Source organism: Nipponia nippon, unplaced genomic scaffold (genome assembly GCF_047370975.1).
Source record: "Nipponia nippon isolate SJK-2023a ecotype South Korea unplaced genomic scaffold, ASM4737097v1 scaffold_1, whole genome shotgun sequence".
Classification (NCBI taxonomy): domain Eukaryota; kingdom Metazoa; phylum Chordata; class Aves; order Pelecaniformes; family Threskiornithidae; genus Nipponia; species Nipponia nippon.
In genome coordinates, this window is record NW_028262290.1 from 19,970,243 (window position 1) to 19,991,257 (window position 21,015).

The following is a 21,015-nucleotide window of genomic DNA, read 5'->3' on the forward strand; positions in this document are numbered from 1 at the left end:
GACTGAGGCAAAAAACTCGTTGAGTATCTCAGCCTTCTCCATACCCCGGGTAACCACGTCTCCCGTTTCCTTCCGGAGAGGGTCCACATTTTCCCTAGTCTTCCTTTTATCACCGACATACCTATAGAAGCTTTTCTTGTTGACCTTGACATCCTTGGCCAGATTTAATTCTATCAGGGCTTTAGCTTTCCTAATCTGATCCCTGGCTGCTCGGACAATTTCTCTGTATTCCTCCCAGGCTGCCTGTCCTTGCTTCCACCCTCTGTAGGCTTCCTTTTTGTGTTTGAATTTGTCCAGGAGCTCCTTGATCATCCATGCAGGCCTCCTGGGGTTTTTGCCTGACTTCCTCTTTGCTGGGATGCATCACTCCTGAGCTTAGAGTAGGTGATCCTTGAATGTTAACCAGCTTTCTTGGGCCCCTCTTCCCTCCAGGGCTTTACCCCATGGTACTCTATGAAGCAGATCCCTCAAGAGGCCATAGTCTGCTCTCCTGAAGTCCAGGGCAGTGAGCTTGCTGTGCGCCCTCCTCACTGCCCTAAGGATCTTGAACTCCACCATTTCATGGTCACTGCAGCCAAGGTTGCCCTTGAGCTTCACATTCCCCACCAGCCCCTCCTTGTTGGTGAGAACAAGGTCCAGCATAGCACCTCTCCTCATTGGCTCCTCCATCACTTGGAGAAGAAAGTTACCATCAACGCATTCCAGGAAACTCCCGGATTGCTTATGCCCTGCTGTGTTGTCCCTCCAACAGATGTCAGGATGGTTGAAGTCCCCCATGAGGACCAGGGCTTGTGAACATGAGGCTGCTCTTATCTGTCTATAGAGGGCCTCATCTGCTCAGTCTTCCTGGTCGGGTGTCCTGTAGCAGACCCCCACTATAACCATCACCTGTCCCTGCCCTCCCTTTAATCCTGACCCATAAGCTCTCGGTTGGCTCCTCATCCATCCTCAGGTGGAGCTCCTCATTGTCTCCCCTGCCTGTCCTTCCTAAAGAGCCTGTATCCTTCCATTCCAATACTCCAGTCATAGATGTATAGATATCATCATAGATATGAAAGATGTATCCAAGGAGAAAGGCGGACAAGAAAGGTCAAACTCAAGCCCTGAGATCATTCATCTTGGAAAGCTGTAAAGTTTTAAGCTGTTCATTATTTTAATAATTCCTGTTAAACTTACTATGTTATAACCCTTCTATAGGATATTTCAAAAAGATAAGTCTGATTTTTAGCTTCTGCCATTCTATTCCATATGTTTTTTGAGTTGTTTCTACAACAAACTCTATAGATTTAATCCTTATTAAGTTCTACTGGATTTATCCACACTCAGAAAACAAGGGAGAACAGCTACATCCTGCAGTAATAAGGAGCATAGGAGAACAATGAAGGCAAAAAAACACTGGCACTGATTTTCATATGCTGCTCTGCCTCTCTGAGATGAAATGTATACCTCACAGACTTCACCAAAAAAAGTGCCTAGTGTTTTACTATATAATGACTTATGCTGTCAAGTAAGAGATCTTTTTAATCTATGAAGTCTGATAGGAAGATTGCAAAAATGTAACACTGCATAATACACACAAAAATGCAATAAAAATGTCCAAACATTATAATATGAACACGCACACGATTATTTTCTATAAAGAAACTTCCCAACGTTACTTTGCCATGTTTTTATACAGCCTGAATGCCTTTTTAAGAAATAGTAAGCACCTTTTCAGACAGAAAGTAATTTTTTTTTAATTCAGGTTTTACCTTTCCATAGCTTCAAATCGCATTCCAGTTAATCGTTTAACTCTGTGGCTCCCAGGAAACTGCCGCCTTAGTTCCTGAAGACAAAACTAAACAAGTAAAATCAAAAATACTATTGTGAATATAATTATCTACACAGAAGCTGGAAGAAAAGAAAAAAAAAAAAAGTCCTTGGCTGATAATTCAACAACCTGAAACAGCACTTCTGAGTAAAAGCAAATACCAATTTTTGGAATAAGCAATAAAGTATATTGATAAAGAGAATATCAGAAACTAAAACTTTGTCTGTTAGAAGACTAATTCTAAGAAATATCGTCCATGCAGGTCATTAGATCATCAGACCTTCTTGGAAATAGTTATTTGTCTAGAAAATTAAACTCATCTACTAAAACAGTTCTGATACTTTTAAAACTTGAAGTCTACTTAGTTGCCTCATAACACGAGACAGTAAAAAAACAAAATAAAGAAAGAGCTTACGTGATACTTCTTTAATAAATGGATATCTCACAATGGAACAAACTATGCTAATACTATGCTCTGTGTTTATTTTTAAAATAAAACTTTGAAATCCAAAGAAAATGTTTGTCAGTGGCTTGGGTTGAGCTGCTGGCAGAAGAGGCATAGCTTCTAACTCCTGAAATCAATGAGACACCTGGGCTGGATAAAAGGAATTCATCACAGGCAGATTTCTCTGGATTAGCAAAAAAGGATGTTTGGCAGAAGGGTTGAGTCACAACTTCCCCAGAGCAAACTAACTCTCACCGTATCATGAATGTGGCTAGATAGCATTGCAAAGTTTGTAGCTGACTCATTACGGTGGGAGGCAGGACAGTCCCCAGGCTCTCAAAAAGACCAGTGGTTTGAATCACATTAAAAGCTTCACACAGAACCCTCCTTTTCCAGGCATTTATTTATACAACTCAGCTTATAAACTTGTTCTTCAGACCGAAGATTCCAGCAGAGGCCTATCTACATAATCTGTTCCATCTCACCACATCCACTGGTCAAAGGAAAAATACAGAAGCAAATCAGTAAGAATTAGTAGGTTCCCTCTCTGTTGCTGTAGATAAACAGGTTGCCAGAGCACAGCAAAGAGAAATATTCACATCTCTCCCGGATGCCAAAAAATAGAGAAGGAAGAGAGAAAGGAAACGGTAATCAAAGAAGTAATGCTTAACCTCACTAAGCACATAATATTTTCATCATGATGATCTTAGTTTCCAATGAACCAAGATCTCAACAATGCAGTTTTACATAGCAAGACTCAGGTTTAGTACAGAAACAGTTTACTGGCACTTTGAGTGATGTCTAGGTGAACTGTTGCTGCTCTGGACAAGAAATTGTCACAAAAAACTGTGTGTACTTAGCAGTACCTTACATGAGGTATGAACAAATCTGCGAACATTCTTAAGAGACAGGACAACTTTCATGAGACTCCAGAAAAGTAGTTTGACTCCAGCTTTTGTACAAACAACCTTCCAGATTTTAAAAAGAACTTTTGCAGACAATAAATTCACCCTGTGGCCCAGTGATCTGGGAATCCCAAAGGACAGGGATTTTCAGTACGAAAACATGCACTGCTTTTCTCCAATATAATTTTTAAATGTCAAAAATTTTAACATTTGCAATAATACTGAACTCCACAATCTGCAGATGGACTTTTACATCTAGAAAAATGCCATCGACAATATAAAAAAAGCTGATGAAGTAGCACTCAAGTGCCGGAGCACTACAAGACCAGAACTGTTCACATTAGATCTGACTACATGATCATTATTCAGCTGAATACAGCAGCCACAATGCCAAAATAAACTCCTGTAGATTAAGACATCAGACACAAAAAAGTGACATGAAAAGTTGTGAGACAGTCACAAACAATTTGCTGCACACTTTTGAAACAAAAGTGCACGAACAAACTACACTAGCCATATCTTCAGAATGTTCTGGACTCAGCAGCAGTGAATGCCCTCTTTTTAAATTTAACCTGTAATCCCCATAATCATTTATGTTATTGAGGACTGGTTCTGCACTATGTCAATAATCTACTTTCGAGGTTCTCTCAGAAACTCAGCAGTTATAATGGCAAATCTCATTTGTATGTGACACTGTAATTTGCAGTTCATTTGCTTTCTCATTTTTTTGATCACGTAGGTTTTTAATTTTAAAGGTCTGACAAAGGCAAAGAAATATAAACCTGGACTTCAGCATGTGAAACACTGGTAGTGCAAGTGCGTGTCAACAGTAGGCGATTTCACTAAAACATGTGCATGAAAACTGGCTGACTGAAGTAGGGACATGCATTACGCACAGTCATTTTGTGCAGGACAGAGAGAACAACTAATAAAAAGAGGAAAGAAAAAGGAAAAACAAAAGTCAGATAAATGACTCTGAAAATCATCTCAGCCTCCTCATTTGGAGCAGATGAGACCTATCCCCCTAAGCAAAATGCATCACAGCTGTCAAAAGCTCCTGCTAAAAAACAGAAGTTCCAAAGCTGTTTGTCTACTTTTGGGCTACAGCTGTAGCAAAAAGCCACATATGATGTTGAGTTGTTCGAATTAACTACTTTTTTTATTATAAATCAATCAATTTAAAAAAATAAAAAGCCAGCTAAGTTTCCCTCTAAGCTTTTAACCTCCATTCTGAGCTGCATATAAAATGTTGCACTCCGTCATCTCAAGCAATATTCCTTAGAGGGCACAGAAGCTGAAATTTAAAATCCCTGCCAGGTTTAGTAAAAATAAATAGTGTTTCACAACTGATCTTTCAACACTGGCTCCCTCAACAATTTTGTGAGTGTCTTCCTAAAAAGACCCTGAAAATAAAGACCAAAACTGTTTTACATATACAACAGAAAACAGAAATATATTTATTTAAACAGTAAGTCTATTTGGTTTTGTTTAAACAGACAGCTATACTACAACAGTATTTTCTTCTGAGGAACAAAGGAAAGGGAAGTTCAGTGGGTTCACAACAAGTTCAGCGTGTTGTGCCGTATTTTCCAGTGTACTCCATTTTACCATATACCTACGGGATGCAAGATAAACTTGTCTAGTTCTGCCTACTTTCAAATTGCCCTTCTCCCAGCTACATCCTCTAGTCTGACCTCTTGTATATCACAGACCATTAAGTTTCACCCAAATGACATCACATGAAGCTCAAAGACTTTATGGGGTATTTTGCCATCTGACAGAGAACAAGGCACTAGAAGAGTAATTCCCATGAAAGACTTGGACTCCTGAAAATATCTTGCTTTTTATTCGGAATAAGCTCAAGCTTGCTGGCTTTCAGGGCACAAGACAAGCTAATGTTTTTTTTTCCCCAGCGTTTTGTGAAAGAGGGATTGAAAGATTATTAAAATTTGCCTGCAAAATACACTTTTTCAGTTGCTGCCTTTAAAGGATTAGCTAAGCTTGGTTGGGTTTGTTTGTTTGTTTCAGTGTTTTTTCATTTTTAATCTAGTGAACAGGTGTTACAGTTCTAAATAAACTCATTTTATCTAAATTGCTATTTGTCCAATTCAAATAAATTTGCATACAAATTGATTAAACCCAAATATCCAATAATAATATTTTTATCAGGAATCACTGAATAATTTGGATTGCAAGGGACCTTTGGAGGTCACCTGCTCCAAATCCCCACTCAAAACAGAGCCAGCTTCCAAGTGAGTGCAGGGCCATATCCCAATCCATTTCTGAGCATCTCCAAAGGATGTTCTACAGCTTCTCTGTGCCACTTGTCTCAAAGTGTTCACTAACCTCATTGTTAAAAACTTTTTCCTAATATCTAATTGAAATTTCCTTTGTTGCAGCTTGTCTCTTGCACTTGTCTTTTGCTCCACACCTGCAAAAATCTGTCTCCACCTTCTTTATACCTTCCCATTAGTACATATTCGAAGACAGCAATAAAATCCCTTCTCAGCTTTCTCGAGACTTAACAAACCCAGATCTCTCAGCCCTTCCTCACACATTATGCAGTCCAGCTCCTTATTCATCTTGAAGACTTGCTCCAATATGTCAATGACTTTCTTTGATGATAGCCAACATGACATATAATATGATATGCATGACAGGACATTTTACCTCAAAACATTAAAAAAAAACAATATAATTTGAGAGTTTTTCAATAAACAAACACTCTCTGTACTATCTGGCAACTTCAATATTACTCTTGACATTTAGCCCATACAAGAGTAGCTGTAAATATTTTCATGGCTATTGGAAGAGACATGATCTGTCTAAACAAAAGTTACACATTAGAGAAGGTGGGTGGAGGTGGTTTCTTCCCAGCAGTGTATTTCTCGATAGATATTCTGCAAGTCCAAGCTACAGAGTACAGAATATCCTATACAGATATCCTATCTGACCAAAGAACTATCTGGAAGAGATACCCAAGAAGAAAATTTAAGGTTTGAGGGTAAAGTCAACTTGAAAACTTACCAATGCCAAATCATCTCGACTGCAGTCCAGGGCAGCAATCATCACCTGTTCATATATTATCCAAACTGGACACAAAAGAGACATTAAATGCAGATAATTGATTTTTTTTTTAAGATAACAGGAAACACCTACAATGTAAATAAGGTTAATGAATTCTGTCTGTATATTTTTCCCCTTCTACTCCCATGGATCACTACTGAAACAGGGACATTTTACAAAACTGCTGGAATTAATTAAAAACGCATTTAAGCAATTTTATTGCTTTTAGTAACAAAGTACCTTTTGACATCTTGAAAGGCAAAAAAGCTCTAATTCTCTGCTTTTCCTAACATTATAGCTGCAGTCTTCTAAACAGATCCCCACTAGGACTTGCTCTCTGATCAGACCTGGAGAACAGCCATTTGGGCTAGAAAGAAAACAAATTTCCTTTAACTGTTTCACTGCTGAAAGTCCTACAAATGTTGTGTTCTTCCTGAATTTGAACAATTTCTCTAAATCAGTAACAGATTACATTATTTCTGTTCTAGGCCTACCAAGGTCTTGAATGTAAAGAACTTAACAGTGCAGTTACTAAGGTGCAGAAAAGAAAGGTTATAGTAGAGGAAAACATGTAACGCGAGTATTAGAAGTACTGAGTGCTTTGAACTCATGTAAATCCAATCAGGTGCACCCCATATTTCATAGAACTGAAACAGAAGCAAATGTCTTCCAAAGCAAAAATATAAAATAAAAATAAAATATAAAATAAAAAAAGCAAAGGCCCTCTCATTTTTAAAAATATTTTCTATGATATGAATTTCCAATATTTTTTAAAGAAATTAGTACTTCTTGCTAAGTATACAAAAGAAGAGAAACAGGTATTAATTTGCCTGTAACCCCTCTTCCCCACTGGAACTACTTATAAGACATATATTCTATTTTTATTAGATACTGTATACATACTTTCCATGAATGTAAAAATACACACATAGATACAGATAAAACATAGATAACATATATCCCTTCTATAAATTAAATATTACGTTTTTTAAAAGAATTTTAAACACGGGAATAAGATACTTCTATGGTTTATGACATTGCTGTCCCCATTCGATCAAACCTCTACTTTGATACTCTAACTCTAGCACAGGTAGTGTCAGATATTACATAAGAGAACCCTTGTAAGAGAATCGTGTATCCAGCCCAGAGGGATGTGTTTTTCTAATCTGTACTAGGGCTTTCTTGTTAAAGCTTAAAAACAAACAAACAAACAAACAAACAAACAAACAAACAAAACCACCAAAGGCCTTATTCCTCTACTTTGAAGTCCATCTCTATAGCTTTAGGCTACTGATTGTCCCTCAGAAAATCCCAACTTTTTATTAAAATTATGATATGGATAATAGTATCCTCACCCCTTAGACTGAATATTCAGTAAGTTCTTTTAATTTTAAAAACACTAATAAGAAAATCTGTTTTTTCCCCCCAATTACACTGGATGTCTTCTGCCTGAGGAGGCAAGTTACAGAGATATCCAAATAATCTACCCCATTGCATTTATTTTTCTCCCTTCTATATGCATCCTGAAATTAGCCATGGTAATATCCAGGTATCTTCTGAAAACACATGAAGCAACAAGGCTAACATCTGTCATATATAACTCATCCACCTTCCGTGGCTACCCAAGAAAGAATTCTAGGTCTACTACATGTGTTTGGGGTTTTTTTTGGTGGTTGTTTTTTGTTTCTTTGTTCTTAAAACTGTATACAGTTGCCATTCTGATACTACTTTTTTTAAAAAAAATAATTAAACAAAATGCAAATACATAAATAAATTTCAGATACTTTTATGCATTTGCTAAGAACCTCTGGAACATTGCAGCTGATTTACCTCATGAATCCTGAATGCCAAGTTTATGAAAGAATAAAATACATGTATCTTGAAAAGAAGGACAAACTCAACACTGACAAGAAAGGAATGACTCAGCCTATATTACTGAGAACAATGTTTCAGAAAGCCATCGGTAAGATCTGAGAGGAGTATCAAGCTCCTCAACAATTTCTTACCAAAATATAGTTCTCATAAATGACTAGCAACATGGTAAGAAGTAGTAAAATCAAGGTTAGTTCTCAAAGTTCTGCTAAAGCAGAGGGAACCTACGGCAACTCTTTTGCAGGTGGGTGTATTAAGCTTACCCATGCAGTCTAAAAACAAGCATGTTCCTCACAGTTACAGTGCAAGACCTTCTTCGGGCACTGAATCTCCAAATGCACTTCATGACTCACTGCTATGCACAGAGGTGTCTTCAACACGTGATACTTTGGGTAGATTATCCATGTATTTATACCCAAAGAAGTACAACATTTGCAGTGGCCAAGCTCCTTACAATGGAAAGAACTCCAGAACAGAATTAGAGCTCGGAGGGTGCAAGACGGAACCAGAGCAATGCATCGATATAAAACAAATCCTATCTGCACAACCCTAAACACAATACGGAAAGATTCCTCACCTGACAAGAAAGGGAGGCAAAGTGTCTTTCTGAAATGACTATGTGGATTTTAATTCATGAAACACTGTACGAGGTTAGGTATTTGAAATTAAAATTGCCTTACTAAACTAACTGAACAAGTTAACTAACTGAACAAAGTTAATCATACGGAATACTGTAACTTTTATTAAATACAATGCACTACAGAGGCTGCTAAAATCCACTTGTGACTATAAAACAGCAGTGAGTAAAGTAAAGAACTACAAGAGAAGTGTATTAAAGAATGTCTAAATTAAATTACCTGAATTATAAAAAAGGGAAAAAGAAGAAAGAATGAGCATTAAAATCAAAACCTGTGTGAGATTAATATGCAAACCTATAAATTCTTGATAGCATTTTGTTATACTTTGTTTTATTTTATACTTAAAGAGTGCTATTGTATTGTGACATGTTTCTAAACAATTTTCTTTTAGTATGAAACATTGTATCCAAGCTTCTGTCTACTGAAATTAGTATAAGGTAGTTAAAATCCCCTGAAAATAATAATTTCATGAATAGTGGAAACTTAGACTTACATTCAACTGTAATAGCACAAATGGAATGCCATAATAAAAACAGCCTTAATATTAATTCCTGAAGTATGTATGACTTAATTAAGGAATAGCATTCTCTGTTATAAAAAGATACTTTTCAATTTTTGCTGCCTTGTCGAAGAACAGAAAATCAGTCAAATGACAGCCAGATAACAGTGTCACGGTAAGTTTTCACATAATGGTCTAACCACCAATCTAGCAAACTAACAGTTCTAGTAGGTAATTTTTCCATCTCTTTTCACTGCAGCCCATATTTGGGAAAGAAATAAAATCTACTAATTCTGGCAACCTATTAAGACTACGAAAGTAATATATATTTCATCAACATCAGCAGATACAGAAAGGCAACACAGAAGTACAAAATAGAGGCTGAAAAGAGAAAATAAAAATCAGATAATGGAAATTTTAAAAATAATTATTGTTTACTTACTGTCATCTCCAAGTTTAGATGCATATTCATTAATTAACTCTTCTCCAACATCCACTATCTGTTCACTGTTTCGGTAGTTTTCTTCCCTCCATTTCCTCATTTTATCACGCATATCTGAGAGCAAAGGGGAGAAAAAAAATAAAAAGAAAATATTGAGATTTCCGGATAGTAATGGAATTTGAATTTTATTTCTGGAAAATATACATATGAAGAATGGGTTTAGAGAGCAATAGATCTAAAAAAGTGACTTCTACTAAACTACTTCTACCAGAAAACTACTAGAGAACAGGTAGGTGTATCAGACCTCTGAAACCATGCTCATGCTCTAATATAATTGATTCAACTTCTAAATTTGCAGTCTCTCAGGTTAGTACCATATGCAGTAAAAAACCCTTATACCTAGTTATCCTATAAATAATAAAATTTAATGGACATTACCCACGGTTAGGAAAAATAGGCTACAAGAGATTTCTTCTAAGTAGTTTCACACATTTATAAACAGTATCAAAATTGCATTTTTGCTCCAGGTGAATAAATTTTCACTTAAAGTATTAGAAAAACTGTGAGAACTCAATCACTGCTCACGTTTATCAGTGTAAGATAAATGATGTGAAGTTGCATTCTAAAAAGAATCTACTCGCTCCTATGGAAAGGAGCCTCAAGAAAAGCAGACATGGAAGTGAAGGCTTTTTACACCAGGGAAGTGCCCAAAAGTATAAAAATTATCACTGTTTATCTAGGTAAGACAGAAAAGATGGTTTATTTTAGCACTAGGATTTTTGTTTCAAGAGTACATTTACTACGACTCAGATCTCCAAGACAGCAGGCATACTCATGAAGTCAGCTAGAGAGCACTACCTAGCCTAGGTTTTATTTATCCTCTGGATGAGGAAATTGCTAAGAATGTGATTTTATATACACATATACATTTATATACGTGTGGATGTTCCATATACAAGAACAAATTCTGAGGAAACTTAACGGAAAATAGTTTTCATTAATAGACAGTGGCTTTACTAATAGGAAGATACCAGGACAACAGCTGCCAATATTTTTTAAATTTACAACAGCTGGAAAAACAAATGCAAGGATAGATCTAAACACTGTCAGTTTTTCTTGCACTTCAAATGCATAGTTAACATAACTGACAGTAAAAATTAAGCGCTGAACTTTCTTCCATCTACCTGAAGTGATCTCGGATTGCTCATAAGACTGCTATTGTGCTACATTTTGTATTTTGAAATTCAACCAAAACCACCACAGGGTTATGTTTCATATGCACGGGTAAAGCTAAATGGTTCTAGACACATGATGGTCCCTGGAAATTCAAGGTTAGACAGCAAGAAATGTGAGAGAACACAAACATTCAAAAAAGCTGACAAGCTAAACCCATAAAAATAAATAAACTGTCTGATTTCTACCTACTCATTTACTTGGAAATTATCAATGCCTCCATTCCAGTGTGATTCCAAATGGAATAGTGTCTGAATTATGTATAACAGAACACACATCTACCATTCATCACCCAAGTACAGCATTTAGAACGATGGAAAAAAACTGCAGGACAGAGAAGAGTACATCAGCTGATGACCGAAAAACAAAGTAAAAATAAGTGTTCTCATTCATGTGAATCTATCGAGAGGCTCATTAGTTTTAGCAATACTGAATTTTAAGTAAATATAGAAGAAAAAAAATGATAAAAACTGCAGTAAAATTTACACAAGGCTTTTTACAATGATGTTGTCAAACTTAACGAATTTTTTACTACGAAAGCTATCAAGAGAGTCAGCCAATAATAATTTAAGTCTTGGAGGCAAATCTACATACAGCATGTAATACAAGGTTGGGCAGTAGCAATCAGGGATTTTAGAAAAAAAAAAAAATTGTTAAAGAAATGTCTAGTTTCAATTACAATTACTCCTGTTATGTATATAGGCTGGTCCAGAGCAATTGATACATTTGTTTTAGTCTTAGGTTCTCTTAAATTAGCAAGCTTTGCACATATAAATCAAAACATTACAAGTTCAAAGGAACAGATGCACTTGCCACAATGTTTGTTGTTCCCTAAAAACATGCAAGCAGTCTGTAGGAAGCCAAAAGAAATAACCTGTGTTTTATTTTTGTGTCTGTTAAGGCATCAGTTAATTTGGCCTGAGCAACCAGTTATGAAGTAATCCTCTTATAATTACTTATACTTCGATAGTTCAGTTGGATCATAGTTTTCAAGTCCTTGATATCTAAAAGCACCTGACGAAATGAAGGAAGTTACCCGTATTAGTAGACATACACTGCATACTCCAAAACGTTACCTTAACATATAACAACCGCTACCACCAGCAGTCACCCAGGGACCCCATAACCATTACATTTCTAGAGCTCATTTGTATATTGTTCTTCTGTTACAGACACCAAATCTTCCACCACACCTCAGCTCCACCCGTCCTCATCTTACAAAATATGAATCAAACCAAAAACCCACAAATCCACCAGTTCAAGGAATTTTGTCACCTAAAGTGGACTCTAACGACTAGAGACACTACAGATAGAAGTGTTCACTTTTAAAATTAATTTGGGATTTTCTTTGTTATATATGATGTTCCCCAATACATACATTTGCAAGAAAATGGCCCCACATATACAGACTGTTAAATTTCATCTTATAAAGCATTTTATATTTTCAAAAATTATAAAGGACTCCCTGAAAAAAGTCTCACATGAACATGTAACAAAAACTCGTAGTATGCCACTACTTAAGCAGTGCAATTTTTAATATAGAAAACAGCAGTACTAATTTAATGATCCAGAAAACTTCAGTAATTTAAGCAACAGTCATCATGAGCTATTAAAAATCTTCCAAAATATTCTTTTCACTTGTTTTCAATTTATATTAGAAGAAATCTAGTTTAGAGAATATGCCATCCCTTTCTCTTTTTGCTTTTGATATCCAGTGAAGAAGAATTATTGACTGGAACAAGAATTGCCATGACAGCATTCAAAGACCTCCAGATAGCCAAAAATCACTGCTTCATTTTAGCTGGGTTTGAGATGTTGACGCCACTATGCTTCTGTACAAGGTAGAGAAAGAAAAGAAAACCTGGTTTATTTTGTTCAATTCTGACAATATATCAGATGAGTTTTCTGTGAAAGCCAATTGTCATTTTATTAGTTCTTGACTATCATGACTGCTTCTTATTTGTAGATCACACTAACTCTGCACATGCAAGCAAACTTGTGTGCTACAAAACCAGTTCCTAAAATGAAGTTATACAGGTGTATTTTTCTTTTTTTTTTTCTTAAATATTTCCACTCACTGGCCAAATTAATCTTTGATGTACCACTGAAACCATGTTAAATGTTTACGAACAGTCCCTGTAAAGTTCTGCATGGCTTAAGAGGCTGCTGCTGTAAGAGGCTCCACATCACCAGTTACAACTGACGTGCTGAACTACATCATGCTTCTTTGCCAGACTTGCAATTCTTGGCTCCCTGTCACTCCAAGTAGTTTCTAATTCTTGTAAATATGAAGGAAGCAGGAAACAGAATGTCATTTTCTACAGGATAACTAGCAACAGTGTCAAAAAAGGGAGCAACATATCACCTTAGTCTCAAATAAGTAAGCCGTAAAATATATGAGGCATATCCACATATAAGCATTTCTTTTAATACAATAGCACCCTGAAGCCACGTTTTGATCATCAAAGTCCACTGAACAAGATCCTGAAGATAAATGAGAGGTTTTCCTGCTCCACAGGTTTAAAAATACACTATAAAGCTCAAGACACAGCTGCAGACAAAGTAAAGAAAGAAAGAAAAAATAAAGACATCATCTCCAGCAGTGGAAATAAGAATTATTGTCAGTTATCTTTCCTAATCACCTGGGCAATGCATTTACCTAACATACAATTTAATCATTGTTAAACTCCCACCTTTGTCCCAAAGAACCTGAGCGAAAAGCAAAGCAGGCTACAAACTGTATTTCATCTGCCTCATGTTATTCTTCTTCCCTAACCTCCAATCACAGTTTCAGCTTTGAGCAAGATGTACGTAAAGAGCATCTTGTTTAGAAAGGACCGAGTACATAAAGGACATTTTTCAGATTAATACCAACCATACACCTGGTTTCACAGAAATTAAGCGTTTTAGACAAACTCAAGATGAGCTACATTCAATTCCCAGACCTGTGTCCAAGTTCTTTGTTAGGGACTGTCCTGGTTTCAGCTGGGATAGAGTTAATTTTCGTCTTGGTAGCCGGCATGGGGCTGTGTTTTGGGTTTAGGATGAGAACAATGTCGATGATACACTGATGCTTTCGTTCTTGCTAAGTAGTGCTTAGTGTTGTGTCCTGGTTTCAGCTGGGATAGAGTTAATTTTCTTCTTAGGAGCTGGTAGAGTGCTGTGTTTTGGATTTAGTATGAGAATAATGTTGATAACACACTGATGTTTTAGTTGTTGCTAAGTAGTGCTTACACCAGTCAAGGACTTTTCAGCTTCCCATGCTCTGCGTGGCGCACAAGAAGCTGGGAGGGGGCACAGCCAGGGGGGCTGACCCAGACTGGCCACAGGGCTATTCCACACCGTATGACATCATGCTCAGTACATAACTGGGGCGAGTTGGCCAGGGGGGAAGGGATTGCTGCTCGGGAACAGGCTGGGCATCAGTCAGGGGGTGGTGAGCAATTGTGTCGTGTATCACTTGCATCGTACATTATTATTGTATTATATCATTATTATTATTATTATTATTACTACTACTACTACTATCATTCTATTTTATTTTACTTCAATTATTAAACTGTTCTTACCTCAACCCAGGAGTTGTCTGACTTTCACCCTTCCAATTCTCTCCCCCACCCCACTAGGGGGGAGTGAGTGAGCGGCTGTGTGGTTCATAGTTGCTGGCTGGGGTTAAACCACAACATGTTGCTAAATAGGTGCTAAGTGGTGCTCATATTGGTCAAGGATTTTTCAGCTTCCCATGCTCTGCTGGGTGCACAAGAAGCTGGGAGGGAGCACAGCCAGGGGGCTGACCCAGACTGGCCAAAGGGTTATTCCATACCATACGACGTAATGCTCAGTATATAAGCTGTGGGAAGAAGAAGGAAGGAGGGGGACATTCGGCGTGGTTGCGTTTGTCTTCCCAAGTAACTGTTACGCATGATGGAGCCCTGCTTTGCTGGGGATGGCTGAACACCTGCCTGCCCATGGGAAGTAGTGAATGAATTCCTTGTTTTGGTTTGTTTGCGTGCACGGTTTTTGCTTTGCCTATTTAACTGTTCTAATTTATTTTACTTCAGTTATTAAACTGTTCTTATCTCAACCCACGAGTTTTCTTACTTTTACCCTTCTGATTCTCCCCCCCATCCCACTGGTGGGGAGTGAGCGAGCAGCTGCGTGGTGCTTAGTTGCTGCCTGGGGTTAAACCACGACAGGGACTAGGTCACAACACTGCTGAGATCACCCCACTCATGAAAAGCCTCATTGCACCAGGGATCTGTTAGAGTACACATGGAGTAGAGAGACGAGCCGTCTTCTCTGAGGAGAGCCATGGTCTGTTGCAGGAATCTGTTCTTTTTTACTTTACGTCTCTTAAAATAGAGGAAAAAAAAAAATGTATTTTTTCAAATGTGCTCTTCTAAAATGCAGACAGCTGCGTGTGCCAACGCAGATCTTCAAGGTTTTCCCCTATACTCCCAAGTCTTTCATTTGGACGTAAACTGAAAGACATCAACTTAGAAGTTGATATGACAAAACTCGCCAGCTAGTCCTCAAAAATTTCCTATGCAGCATACCCGTATGCAAAACCATGCACCTAGCACAATGCCACAAATGTCAATCAAAACTCTTGGAAGTAAAATATGGAGGCTATTTCCAAGTGTAGGATGCTCACCTCAGTATGAATCAGCCAAGTCCAAAAGCAGTAAGCTTGAGCATCCTATACCTGGCCTTTACTTAAGAGCAGAAAGACACCAACTCTGCAAAACTCTCAGCCAAAACGATCTAGGGCTAAATGTACAGAAACATCCACAGTGCATGTTACCTCTCCTATGAAAAATCTCATTTCTCTTTCCAATCCCTGACACCTGAGAACAACAGGAGGGAAAAAACCCCAAATCTCTAGTTTTTCTAACAATTTCTGTTCAAGCAAAGTAAAAAACTAGAAGAGTTCTTTACACAAGCTGTTTTACAACTACCCTTCCCGTACAGTGGCCCGCCTGCTCTCTATCCAAGCTGAGATTCACAACCGCTGTACCTTGTCACAACAGATATAAAAGAATGGGCAACCAATTTTTTTCCCAAAGTGCTAAATTAGTCTAATGACATCATGGTGATGCAACCAAATACCAGAGCAAAACTACCTATAAACCAACCACTAGACATGCTAGCAAGAAAGCCCTTTTCTTCATCCTTAATCATTCAGTTATAGCACTATTTTCTTCAACACCATCTAAAATATTTTCTGAGATTAATGCAAATTGAGCTGAAAATGGAATATTTCAAATTCAATTTTTTTTCCGAGTCCTCTAGAAAAACATGCAGGAAAGACAGCATGGGCACTATTTCTGATGGGCAAGTTACTAGCATCTGCTAAAATACATCCCACGCAATGCTCCTCCTCTTACCCGCCTACTACAAAACCAAACAAACCAATAATCTATGCTCAGGGAATTATTCTACTGCTCAATTATTTCTTCACATATTAGCAGTAAATAAAAACCCAAAGATCACACAGCTTCTCTCTGCGTTATCTCCTCTACTGTATAATGTTTGCAATGTATTGGACCATCTAGCTAAAGGTTCCCCCTTTACGGCCAAAATTATGGAGAAGCATTAATTTATTCCTGACAGGAGACTGTAACAGGCTTGAGTACTGTATGAACTCACATTTGAACATTTATTGCTTACAAGAAAATCATCTGGAATGCCAGGGAAACCTCAAAAAGTATTGCTATTTAAAAAAAAAAAAAAAAAAATCAGACATGAAAGCTACAAAGCCCTGGAGAGCAGGATTTTCAAAAACTTTTGTGTCACTTCAGAGGTTCTGGGCGTTCCTCCACAAACGCTTACCATCGAGTTTGAGGAAAACATCAGGTTCTTTTCAGGCGTTCCGAAAGGTGAACTGGGACACACACCCCTGACCCAACCCAGAGGACATTTTTCCCCGCAAGCGCCGTATCAGTATTCTGGGGAGCTGGGAAGCAGCGGGAAGAACGCCAAACACTGGGGAAACGGGGGTCCCTCCCCACGAAGCGGAGGCAGCGGCTGAGGGCCCCCGCCCGCAGCGGCACCGCGGCAGGGAAGCCGCCCCCTGCCCCCCGCCGCCAGGCGGGGGCCCTCGCCGCTCTCCGGGCGGCTCCGAGCCGGCGGGCGGCCTGGAGGAGCGCGGCCGCCCACCGCGGGGGTAACCACAGCTCGCCAGCTCCGCTTCTCGGGCAACACCGCCCCGCCTGTATCGGCCACCCGCCGGCCTCCCGCCCCGCCTGGGTACCGCCACCGCCCGGCACCGGCTGCCGGGGCACAGGCGCCGACCCGCCCCGGGCCCGCCGCGCAGCGGGGCTCCGGGGGCAGCGCGCAGGTGCGGGCACCGCCGCCCCCGCCCTGCGCCCGGCCGGTGGGCCCGGGCCCGGCCCCGGCCGCGAGGCCGCCAGCTGGCCGCGGCGTTACCTTCCCACGTCACGTCGTACATCTCCGACACCTTCGCCATCTTGGCGGCCGCCCCCGTGACGCGCCGCCGTGACGGCCCCGGCCGTCATTGGCGGGGAGGGCGGGCGGCGCCCCGCGGCGGGACGTGGGTCCGCCTGCCGCGCTCGGCCACCGGCCGCGCCGCCCGCCCGCGCAATCCCGCCCCGCCGCCCTCTCCCTGGGGGGCGAGGCCGGCAGGAGACGGCCTGAACCCGCTCGGCGCGGGTCCCCGGGGGACGGGGCTGGGCTGGCGGGGACCGGGCGCTGCGAAGCTGGCGCTTGTGCGTCCCGGGCTTGGGGTTTTGTAATGTGCGTTTGCTTCGAGAGTGCAGTGAGCAGGGGAGACGTGCCTCCGCCTCCGCCGTGGCACCCGGGGCTTGGCCTGCCCGCGGCCGGAGAGGCCTGGCTTAGCTGGACTCAAGGGCAGAGTCGCTGCTGGGTTAGCCTGAACCAGAGACGGCACTAAGGGCTGCAGATTAATTTCTCTAATTTTATAATGCGCATAAGACTCCCCACATCCAGTTCGCATGGCACAAAGTTTTACACTTTGAGTACGCACTGCGTGAGGAGGCGCCCGCCGTCGTGTCTTTTCAGCTTGTGAACTGCCAGTGCTTTTCGTGCCCCCCGGCTCCTGGAGACGAGGACGAACTGCCACGGGTGAACCATCCGTTGCCTCATGTTGGAGGCATACAGCCAGGAGTGGGCCAGGGGCCTGCCGCCGGGCCGGGCCCACCTCTGGCTCCTCTCCGGCATTTATTTTCCAACACTGGCGTCTGCTGACCACCAGTCATGGAGATGAATGGCAATGGATTCTTAACTTCATGTGTGCTAAAGGAACCAGTTTTTAGAAAATATCGCCAGAAACTTACTTGTTTGACATTCAGCTCTGACAGGATCTCTTCTGGGAAGTGCCTCAGACTCCATACTCAAAATTAATCCCGTAGCGCCATCAACAAATGTACCCTAGTATCAAGAAAACTGTTTCTGTATTTATTGTGTTGCTTCCTCTCAACTAGAATAAACTACTAATTCTTAATACAATCTACAGTGTAATTACATGTAATGACTTTGACAGCTAAAAGGCCTCAACCAGAATTCAAATGGTGGTCTAGAAAGACTGTGTATGCCTAATTTTTCTTCCCCCAAAAGTGGGTTTTGATCTTCTAAGTCACTGACTTGTTTAGATCTTGTATAGCACAGCTTACTTCCAGCTAATTTTACAATGCCAGCGTCTGTACTACCTGAACACTTCCAGAAACATGTATGTATTTATTCTCATAGTATTCCTGTGGGTATGGAACTATTACTCCTCTTTTACAGGTAAAGGAATGAATGCAGAATGGTTACGTGCCAGATCCATGAAGGATTTAGCACACACCTGCTCTGCACATTACAGGGTAACACTGAAATAGCTGAGGTAAAATGAGAAATTAGCTTGCAGAGTTCAGTGCTGCTGGATTGCTGAGCTAGCAAGAATGCCTAATGTAGGATGCAGATAGAACTTTAAAGGATATAAATCCAAAATTTTGATCCTTTTAAAAGCCCTGTCAGCTGCCACCTAATGCTGAAGGAACTGAAATTTGAGAAATGTGTGTTTGAAATGTTTGGGAGGGGTTCGGACTTTCAGTTCCCTGGGCGTCTAGCTCTGCTTCTGCACCTGCCCACAGCTTTCTGTCTCAGCAGGAGGCAGGAGACAGTACCTCACAGGCGCTCAGTCCAGTTACTGTTCTCAGCGATAACTCTGATCTCTCTGCTAGCTAGATGTAGACAGCTCCCCGGTTATGTTGGATTGCTTCCTAAGACGTGCAGCCCTCCACCTGCACTGTAAGAGGAGACTGGATCCTGAAGTTATGCACTGTAAGTGTTGCCTGCTGCCTTTTTTGGATGTAGTCTTGAATGACTTGCCTAAAATCACATACACGGCTGTCTGCCGAGCTCAAAACTGACCCTTCCACTGCATTCCTCTGCTCTTACTGTGGAAGAGAAAACCATCCACGCTCACCAAGAGCCGGGAATTATTGTTACAATATCCCATTTTGCCAGATACTGTTATAGTTGGAAACAGAAATGGTTTTGGTATTAAGCTTTTTCTTCTCGGAAACTAAAACAGTGGTTTTGAAAGCCCTTTTCTAATGCCAAGGAGCTCCATCACTTAATTCAAAGTTGAAACTGTTTTGCTAATAAAGCTTAAAATGCTCTAAAAAGGCAATAGTCATATGAAATCTCTTTTCTGGATCTGTCATGTTCTGCTCTTGTGCCACTTCTGCAGGAACCAACCAGAAAGGTGGTGATCCAAACCTCACATAATAATGGTAAATGCAAGGTGTTTTGAGGGGACTATTTAAAAATGCAGAAAACTCAGCATAGGCTTTTTAAAGGTATCGCAGCTAGTTCTATGTATTACCAAATGAAAATGAAAAAAAAAAAAAAATTAACAAATATCCTTTTTTGCTCAGTTTCCTGTTAGAAGACCTTTCTCTTTTATTGTGAAACCCATCAGTCAGTTCAATAATAATTCATTCAGAATTATGGTTCAGAGAAGTGACACCTACTAAGGAAGAACATAGTAATTTTATTTACAGCTTACCAATACAGCAAAGTGTGGAAGTCTGTGTCCTGTGCATGAGATACAGGACATCTAGAGATATTTGGCCTCATCACCTAATGGGATCTAGAATCTATTTTAGTTCAGTAATGTTGGGGTTAGTTTAGTAATACAACAGTGGTGGCATCCTTCAGGTAGGTATGAGATAGGAGAAAACAACTCTGTGACAGTCATGGCGCAAGGGAGAATGTACACATGTAGGATCCGTGTACGCTGTGAATAAATAAAGTGCTAGTTTGTCTTTTGTGTGAACCAAATGGATCATTTGCTTGTTAAGATGCACTTTCCCACTGTGCAAGAGTATGGACAAACTTCATTTTATGTATGGAACGTTTACAAGATACTATTAACTTCTGTAGTGATGGTAAAGATCAGTCCCAGAAGATAAATTAGTGGATGAAAAATACAGGAAATTCAAGAAATTTGAATCACGTGACTTAAGGACTCTGCTTTAATGTAGCTGCCTTTGAGCCTGATCCAACTTGGCATTCATTTATTAACATTGGAACTTTAGATATTTTCTTACATCAAGCTTAAAATTTCCCGACATGAAAGAAAAATAGCTAATAAAATAAATGAATAAATTTGCTCTAGGGGATTACTATGAGGGGTAATATAGAGAGGAGAACATTTTAACATGTTTTTGAGTTTTATCACAGCATCACGACAAATAAGAAATACCAAGTAAACATTTTGTAACTCATCTTGGAAAATTTGGAGGTTTTTTCCTTGTCATTTTGAGTAGCACAAACTACTATATATTGGAATATGTGTAGCAAAACAGTAACATTTTGAATTTGTACTTCAGCATTAGTATTTACAGTCAATTTAAAATCAATTCCCTCTTTCTGACTATGGGACTAAAAGACAAGAGGAGACCATAGCTGGAGGAGTTTTTTATCCCTGAGCTATAAATCTTCCTGGCTATTGACACTTGCAGATGGACAACATGCCAGAATTACATCATTCAGCGTGCCATGAAAAAAGGCAAAGAGGAGACACTTTCTGAAAGCTGGGGAAAACAAGAAATATAAATCAACTTGATGAATTGAC

At 39.8% G+C, this 21,015-nt stretch overlaps 1 protein-coding gene across 2 annotated transcripts in view; it reads right to left on the bottom strand.

Annotated features, from left to right (window-relative positions):
• Positions 1-17,477, bottom strand: part of EMC2 (ER membrane protein complex subunit 2) — a 52,573-nt gene extending 35,096 nt beyond the window's left edge. The window contains exons 1-4 of one of the 2 annotated variants that reach the window (XM_087747439.1): positions 17,340-17,477; positions 9,678-9,791; positions 6,188-6,252; positions 1,752-1,837 (exon numbers count right to left, since the gene is read on the bottom strand). In XM_087747439.1, coding sequence (XP_087603565.1) covers positions 1,752-1,837; positions 6,188-6,252; positions 9,678-9,791; positions 17,340-17,379 — 305 coding nt within the window. In that variant the 5' untranslated portion in view covers positions 17,380-17,477. Of the gene's footprint in view, positions 1-1,751; positions 1,838-6,187; positions 6,253-9,677; positions 9,792-11,102; positions 11,123-17,339 lie in introns of those variants that run through there. The other variant, XM_087747446.1, reaches the window with a different exon arrangement.
• Between the last annotated feature and the right edge of the window lie 3,538 nt (positions 17,478-21,015).